Here is a 9,420-nt window from a genome sequence, read left to right as displayed (position 1 = left end):
CATGTAAAGGTATAATTCATAATAATATCTGATGTTGAGCTAAACAGTCACAAGATGTTTCTGTTAGTAAGCATATTGCAGTAGCATCTGTAGAAGGAAAAGTTCTCTGAGAGAAAAAATAACATGGTAGCATAAGTATAAGGGATATTGAGCTGTAACTCGCATGACATAAGTATAAGGGATATTGAGCTGTAACTCGCATGACATAAGTATAAGGGATATTGAGCTGTAACTCGCAAGACATAAGTATAAGGGATATTGAGCTGTAACTCGCATGACAGTGAACAAACGATTCAAAATATTTTGTTTCAATCTGTCATTTTCAAAGATGTAATTAAGTAACACACAATATCTAGAAAAAATGTTACACGTGAACCTTACAGGTTTTCTTCAGTTTCTTGTAATCTCTCCCGAAGGAGTTTCAGCTCTGCAGATAGTTCCTGGTTGTTCAAGTGACTGTTAAACTCTCTTTCTCGATTGGATACCAACAAACCCTCCAAATTTAGGACGGATGCCTTTTCATTGGCTAACTGAATTTTCAAAGATGAAATCTCCTCAGTTAATTCTTTATTGTGATCAGAAAGCTGAAACAAAGAAAAAAGAAATGATTTATAATATCAAAGCTAAAATAGAATGATCGATTTTATAATGGAAAACACAATGATATAACAAAAGGAGAAAAAAATTTACTTACAACAAATAGACTAAAGCTGAAATATTATTATCCACTCATTTTAGGATATACCCATATTACCGAAAAATGAAAACAATTTAAAATGAATTCTCAGTGTTATTAGAAAATTACATCTTAATTTACTCGAAATGAGAATTAAAATAGTGAAAAATAATTTTTGGTTTTGACAGTTTGTATTTTTCAATTTTATATACTGAAATTCTATACAATTAGAACAAAAACATGATGAAGCATATTGATTTTCTTAGTCCAAATTAGAGAACTCTATAAAAACAGCAACTTTATTTTTGTCAAGCAAATTTATCATTTATTTAAATCAAAATTTGATGCATATAATTACTCAGTATATAATAATTAAAAACAGAAACTGTGTCATCTTATATGTAATTATCTGTATCACAATAATTATTATTATTTTTTATCACTAATGTTTTGTTTTCAAAAATAGTTATTGTCACACTCAATGTATAAAAAATAAAAATGTCATATTTTCTGGGAATTATAACACCTAAATAAGAAGTTATTAGAATTTTTTAAGTGATATGTTTGTTTGTTATTTAATAACAAAAATTATATTTCAAATGTTTAATATTTTATAATACTAGTTTGGAACATTAAGTGATGTCGTGTTATTCAGGCCCACTGATATCTGACAGCAAAGAAAAGAAACACACACAGGGAACAAGTAAAACAAAATTTTTATACATATAAGTTGTGTCAGCCTTCTCAGATACTGGTTAGCTTACAATTTTTCCTTAATTCTTGTTGGCTGTCAGAGTGAGAGGCTCTCTTTATTTCAAAGTCCATACAAAACTACTTGCACAGAGTAAAGAGAATTTTGATTTATTTCAGAAATTTAGACCTAACTTTAAAAACTTGCTATACCAGAATCCAATGTTATAGATATTAGACTATTTCAAACAACATTTATAGGGGAGAAAAAAACCCTTAATTTAGATTAATTTTTATATATACATCTGTGCCACTCCTTGAGAAGGGATCACCCTCACCCATCACAGGGAGATCAGACACAGGACCAAAGTTGATACAAGTTCCCACCCACTGGCATATGCAAGCTCCATACAGATAAAAGGACTAGTACATGTTTACAATCTTTCAGCAGTCAGTTAAAATATTTACTCGAATATGTCTGGCTAAAGATATATTCTAAAGTAGTGTTGAAAAGGTCATTACAATGTACTATATATTCACGTAGAACTTCTTGCTTAGTGAAAAGTACTACAATCAATCAATTAAAATACAAAAAAAACATTTTATGAAAAATTTATAGTTAAGTCATCCTGAGCCAGATTTTGACCAAATGAAAGATAATTCATTCATACATTCAATGGGGAGAAGGAGTAAAGATTAGGCTACTCTCACAGACTTTCTCTATGGAAAATAATATAAAAACTCTGTTATTTCTTAACATAATCACATGGCTACCATTTGGCATATTAATGATTTTGAATTCTGTATCTCAATAAGCAATATTAATAATGCAGCACAAAGATCTCCAAAGCAGTGAGACCAGTCTTTTTTAGTTGGAAATAGTTAATTTTATCACAACTTATTTTCGTGGATATGAAGTTTACATTCGAGAAAGGCCCTATAGATCAATAGTTTTCAAGCTTTTTACAGGTCTAGTACCCCCTTTTTGGATTTAATAAAGATTTTGTACCTTGACCATATGGCATAATCATTACCATTATTTATTTCTTTTTTATTATTTTCACATACTTTTTAATGATTGACTGCATGCTTCAATAAGTACAACATTTTGGGAAACACTGCTTTAGATATGGCATTGACTATGATATCATTTTGGTAACTGTGTGGAAAATTCCTCACAGCTCTGTGTCATTCCAATGATTAGTTTTGAACCACATAAAACAGCATAAAGACTTCATTTTTTGACAGAATTTTTCTCTGCACCTACTTTACAATGCAAAACATTGTCCAGCAATTTAGTGTTATCACTCTTTGTTGTCATTTGCAGTTTACCTAAGTGTGATCCCTCTTCCAAATAACCCACCACTAGTTGTTCTGCAGCAGTTGGATACAAGATCATTGAGCACTGATACACACTATTTGCCATACTACTTTCTACTTTGTCATTGAAACTGTTATGCCCTTATGATATTTATTTTGTGGCAGCTTTTCCAATTAAGTATCATTCTACATCAATAGGTCATACAAAGTCCTCAACTACAGGTAAAATATTCTATTTGTTGTCTACTGCCATCATCTTGGTCAGTATTAGAAAAACCACCAGAGGAAAAAGTAGCATAATTTTGTTTATCTTTCCATTTAAACTCTTTCTTTGCTTCTTGAAATTATTCTCTTTTATCATGCTGAGGAATGGCTAGAGCTCTCCAAGTTTAAATCATTATACTCTCATTTAAGTGTCAAAAAAGAAATAAAATGTTGTCAGTATTATAAAAAACAAATAAAAAGGTAGTGTTGCATTTGGGTTTTCTCAGCAACCGACACACTTGCCAAGAAACACCTGCTGCAGTTCAAAAACTCTATAGGTACAAGCAGATATATATTTTTATACAGTTCAAAATGTTTCCACATGTGGCATGTTGTGAAATCCCATCTTTAGTGCTGTAGTTGACTAATAAAATGAGGGATTTTGATATATGTAATCATTGAAGAATTCCTCAAATCCTACAGATGTAACACGAGAAAATATTACATTATGTACAAACAATGGAAAATAGCAAATACTATATATGAAAGAGCCACAAGAAAGAATACCCAAAACCTACAGTAAAATTTGTTTCTTTTCCTATAAATTCTGTTCTTTCCTTTAACAACACACTAACCCACCTTACTATTCTCTGATTCTGTATTGGCAAGTCTCTGCTGAAGCTTATTACGAGTAGCCTCCAGTTGGCTGCAAAGTTGGTGAGCTGCATACAATTCTTCTTGAAGCTTCTTAGTGTTGTGGTGTGACTGTTGTACTTCCATCTCTAATCCCCCAATTGAGCTATTGAGACTAGAGAGCTGGAATTCATAATTCTGTTGAGCTGACAGATGCTGAAACAAAAAAGGTGGACCACAAAACTGTAAAAAAAAGGGTATTAAATACAGATCCCCTAACATAAGTAACCAAAAAAAAGTAAAAGAGAAAAGTAATGGAAAGGTGACTGCTCTCCAAAGTAAAAGAAAAATGAAATAAGATACTACCACTTGGGGGTAAGTAAGCATTCAAGCCCCCATTATAGTAGTAAAGCCCTAATTTAACTTAATTAGTAGTACAATAGATAAATTATACTAGTATACAGTTATAAAAGATCAACCAAGTTATCTAGTTATAATTTTCCTAAACTGAAAATATATTTCCAATAGGCACTTACTTCCCCTCACATAAATAGCTATTCTCATTCAGTGCTTCCCTCTATATGCAATTTTTTTTTCTGCATGCAACAAGCCTTGAGCTCCCACATACCCGATGATCAAAGGGTTCAACTGCGTTTCACATGTAAATCATCATGAGACAACTCTCCACCATTAGGAGTGCGACACACTCTCCTGATGCATGTGACTCTCTCTTTTCACTTCTACCAAACTATCATTTCAAGTTTTTGCAGAAAATGGAAGCACCAGTTTTCAGTGGGAAGGAAGGGTGGTAAGTATGAGCGGAGGCAAGTAACTATCAGAAATATATTTTCAGTATAGGAAAATTACAACTTCCGATACAGTACATTACCTTCCCTCACATAAATAGCTAGAATTCCACATTGAATAGCTAGAGGGACACGAGGGAAAAAAGAAGAATGAAAATAGAAGCAATACCCGAAAGCATCCAAAGAACACCCTAAAAGAGGAAATCCTAGCATTAGAGAATCATATGTGGGAGACTGCACCACTTCTGTAACAGGTATACTTTTCACCCAGTGTGGAAAGAGGTGTTGCAGACAAAGGCAGAAAATTGGAGGAGCACATCCAAAAGGGAGAGAACAATGGTTGGATAGCGATCCAAATCACACAAGATCTGAATTTCAATCCCATTAATGTGGGTGAGAGTAAAAAAGGAATGTGCGGCTATGTGTAGAGTGGCTAGGGCATGATGGACTGTACACAGGAAGTCAACTGCATCCAAAAACCCAGCTGCCAGGAACCGACATCCACATGGTGTAGGATGAGGATCATATTGTTGGTAAGTCAACTCCAATCCAAAACCCATTCACCAGGAACTGACATCCATGTGGGGGAAGGAAAGAATATCAAACCAACAGCAAGTCAACTACAATCCAAAACCCAGCTACTGGAAACCAACATCCATATGGAGGTAGGAAAGAGGATCATTCCAATGGCAAGTCAACTACAACCCAAAACCCAGCCATCTGGTGGGGATAGAAAAGAGGATCAGCAGACTGGAGGAAAATCTCAGACTCACCAATCTGTAAATGGGACACATGATAGCAATGTGATAAATTGTTTGATCGATCTGGGAATCCAACACCCAGATGATCAGCATAATAAAGATGTCTCTGTAAACTATCTCACTCAAAACAAATCCAACCCAGAACCACCCCCAGTGCAATAACATCCTTGGAATATGAAAAACATGGAAGGATAGTGTAAGAGGAAGAACTGTATTAATCTTCAAGTTCCACCACCGTGACCCACAACATGGGTGAAGTGAACAAGAGTACAATTGAGTATGGGAACAGAGACACCTGGAATACATGTGTGAGGACTTATGTTGATTGATTCAGCTCTGAATCCAAAACCCAGGCACTATGAACCGATATCCATGTGGGAGTAGGATGAGGGATCCCAATTGAAGGGGTGAAATGCAATTCTAATGGCTCACTCCAAAACTACAACATCCCCTTGGATAGACCTGTACAGAGGTGGAGCATCAGACTGGAGGACATCTCATCATTTACACCTGCAGAACACCACCACCCTACTCTCAATGGAATGGTTTTATTATTGTTTGTATTGTATGTCACATCATATTCTGGAGGATGCATCCATGATCCACCACCCCAGTGGCTTGAAACTGGAAAGTGGTAAGGGCTCCCATACTCCAATGGAAGAAAAAGGGGGAGAAAATGGGTGGAGAGTCTGAAGGAACGTCCACACTGGAGACAGTTCAATGGGTGACCACGAAACCCTATTTTGAAAAGCAGACCAAACCTGATTTATTCAATCTAGGAAATAACAAGGATAGGCAGCTATTCCCTTCTGCTTTACCCAGGAAGTCCATGAGTTAGTATGGTTCAGCATATTTAGGAAGCAAATATATTGAGAAGAATAACCTATGAGCAATCTTGTGGAACACCCTATCTCTAGATTATGCAGTTGTAATGAACAGTGTGCAACTTTTGGCCATAGAAATTATGAAAGTGAAGTCAATATGGCCTTACAGTGCGAGTTTTAGTACAATTTTAAGTGATTGAAATATACCTGGACAGGCACCACTCACCACAGAGTGAGATCCTGGGCAATAATATGGGACAGGCCCCTGAAAAATAAGATATATAACAAAAGAAAGAAAACTTACCCAGTTACAGTCTCACAGAAGAGTGAAGAATTGTGACAGGTGGATGACAGTATCCAGACAAGGAAGAAATAGCTCTCCAAAGCAGAGAATGGGAAATAAACATGAGGTGTGGTCCCAGTGCTCAACAGACAAAGTACCTCCAACAGGGTTCATATGCAGGGAAAATGGAAGGTGCCTGACTGAAGTGAAGACACCAGGAATTGATTATGGGAAGAAGGAGATAAGAAATATTAGGCGAATCGAATCACAATCCTAACCCACTGGGTAAGGGAGGAAGGGAAAAAAGAATGGGAAGGTTTCCACACATGGAAAATGAATAGATATTACAATGTCTCAGAATGAAACAAAAGAGCAACCAAAAAAAAGGAAAAAAAAAAAAGAAAACACAGCACATACCCACATGATGGTAAATGTACAGGAGTCGCGCCAAGAAATGGACCGGTGGATAAAAAGAGCTGACCGTAAGCCCCCTATTAGAAGTGGATGGTAAACAAATGGTACAAGACAGTGTCCCACCCCAGAAGATCCCAAAAGCAAAGAAGCAAAGTGTGAAGGGAAAGAACTGAAGATGGTAAACACCCCAACATGGAGGGATGATGGAGTAGGTATCCCACAAAATCCCTAAATATATGTGAAATGCCTAAGAAAGGACATGTAAGGTAAACATTATCTGTAGGAGAGTTGATAGGGTAAGATGAAGCTGAAAAACTATGTAGAGGATAAAATGGATAGGATTAACAGAGGATGCCCCAACACAAGCAACAGAGATCCTAAGGATATATAATAAAGAAGAAAATCTGCCAGATGGTAAGCTGAGACAAAAAGAACCAAAGCCTGTATAGAGTGAGGCTTGCAACTCCCAGCAGAGAGACAAAAATGTCTGGAGAAAGAGGGGGAATATTATACTGTGAAACATGTCTTAAAAAAAAAACTGAGATAGGCCTAGCATATTCTGCAGTAGAGGCCTGGAAAGGCAAGCTATAATCAGGCAGAAAAAAATTTACAAAATCTAGGCCATCTGAAATAGGTGCGGCTGTTGTAGGAGGAAGGCGAGCAATATTGGGAGAAGTTAGAATGATGAAAATGAAATAGTCAATATTGTAAATGTTAAGAAATTGTGTAGTAAAATAAACATATGTATTAGAGGATGTAATAAAGAAAATAAGATATTTAACCTATTTATCGATTTACCTGTAAATAGACCTACAGATAAACCGAAAATAACACACTCGTTAAGCCTAATTGAACAATGCAGGACAAAGTATATTATTAAGCTCTAAATTAAAAATCCTAACCTAATAATAAGTATGTACAATACTGGGAGAAGTTTGTGTGGACCCTAGTTCCACACAAACCAAGTTAATATGAAGAAGTAGAAAAGATAAATAATAACAACAATGAAATAGATGTTATTAGGTAAAAATAAGTGTGTATTAACAATGACATATGTATGAGATGTAATGTATGGAAGAAAAAGAATATAGTTAACCTAATGATTGATATACCAGTAAGATGAATTACAGGTAATCCTAAATTAACAAAGACCCATGTTAAGCCTAATCAAATGGTATAGGACAAAGGATATAACTAAGCCTAATTTTGAACCTGAATTTGATTATTGACCAATCTAACAAAACTTATATTATGGAACCCATATAACTACATATAATAATATTAACAATAAAAATATTGAAAAACCATAATAGTATAACATTTTATCTTTCCAAAGTCTGTGGACTGTATTTGAAAATGTGTGGGCCCCCAAATACAAGTTGAGGCCTGATTAAGTTCAGCTCACTGGACAATCAATCTCCTGACAAAGTAAAACCCATAATTCCTCAGTGGAGTACTGCCACCTGAAACCTGTGTAAATGTACTGATAGAACATATAACCTCTAAAGTGGTAACTGAGAATTTAGAATTTAAAATAAATAACCAAACACAACCGCATTGACAAAAATAAACAAAAGGTTTATGTAATGAAATAATAAGTTCCATAACTGGGTAGAAATATAAAATAAATCCACTTCGGAATAACTCATGTTACAAATATCAATGTAGTATAGTAAATAGTAAACTTGTTGAGAGAAACTTATACAAGGTTATGGAAAAAAAAACACTTGAAGAGAGCACAAACTAAACAATATGAGCACTGCCAAATGAGAAGTGATAGTTCACTAGAAGTGAATAGAGGGAGTCACATGCATTAGGAGAGTGTGTTGCATTCCTATTGGTGGAGGGCGCATGATGATTTACATGCAAGATGTGGTTGAACCATTTGATTGTAAGGTATGTGGGAACTCAAGGCTTGTGGCATGCAAAAAATTGTTTTTGCATATAGAGGGCAGCATTGAATAAGAATAGCTATTTATGTGAGAAGAGGTAATGTACCATATCGCATCTAACTATTATAATTCCCAACCACCAAATCTTCTGAAACAGATGACCAAGTAAACTAAAAAATACCGTTGGTAGCAAATAAGCTTGTGTGACACAATTACCAGAACTTTCCCACAGAATATATCATAATCCCATCCCTGAGATCACAGTGCGAGAGGATTTATCGGCTTGTTTTATAGTACAGTAGTTGCAACAAGAATTGTCTAAGGTAATAAAAGCGAGAGAGAAAAATGTTTATGATATGCACAAAGTCCAGGCCAACCTAATAAGGTTGCCGGGTGTTTGGATGTTAGATATCCTCCCAGAATTTAGTGTTTAGTGGTATAGGTGTACAAAGTATCTAAGTGCTTGTGAACTTGTGTGTATGTATATATATATATATATGTATAGAAAATTAATAATTAAACAGTCAAACAAAATAAAATCAAAAGGAAGGGCTGCATTAAAAACAGCAAATCCAAACCTGTGGTAATGATATTTTAATGAACAAAATAAGCCCAAACAAAAAACAAAATTAAACTAAAAACTGCATAAATTATAAGGATCCCCAGGGTACAGGCTATAACATGGGATACACCATCTATCAGTCTTAACCTTTGTTTGCCAGTCTCACATGAAAACACTCATAAAAAAATAAAATAAAAAATGCTGCATAAATTAAAAGGATCCCTAGGGTACATGCTATAATGTGGAATATAAAATACGACCTGGGTTTTGGAGGTGACTGTGGAAGTAGAACCCACACTGTGGTGGAGATACACTATCTATCAGTCTTAGGAGACAACTTAGGAGACTTCCCTTT

At 35.1% G+C, this 9,420-nt stretch overlaps 1 protein-coding gene across 3 annotated transcripts in view; it reads right to left on the bottom strand.

The window, feature by feature from the left end:
- Positions 1-9,420, bottom strand: part of LOC106461515 (centrosomal protein of 135 kDa-like) — a 152,886-nt gene that overhangs the window by 19,506 nt on the left and 123,960 nt on the right. For all 3 annotated transcript variants that reach the window (XM_022388501.1, XM_022388500.1, XM_022388502.1), the window contains 2 exons: positions 3,530-3,739; positions 382-584 (listed from right to left, as the gene is read on the bottom strand). In XM_022388501.1, coding sequence (XP_022244209.1) covers positions 382-584; positions 3,530-3,739 — 413 coding nt within the window. The remainder of the gene's footprint in view (positions 1-381; positions 585-3,529; positions 3,740-9,420) is intronic.

The sequence above is a fragment of the Limulus polyphemus genome, unplaced genomic scaffold, assembly GCF_000517525.1.
Source record: "Limulus polyphemus unplaced genomic scaffold, Limulus_polyphemus-2.1.2 Scaffold976, whole genome shotgun sequence".
NCBI lineage: Eukaryota > Metazoa > Arthropoda > Merostomata > Xiphosura > Limulidae > Limulus > Limulus polyphemus.
Note: the sequence above shows the minus strand (reverse complement) of the source record. Positions and strands in the feature narration are given on the sequence as shown.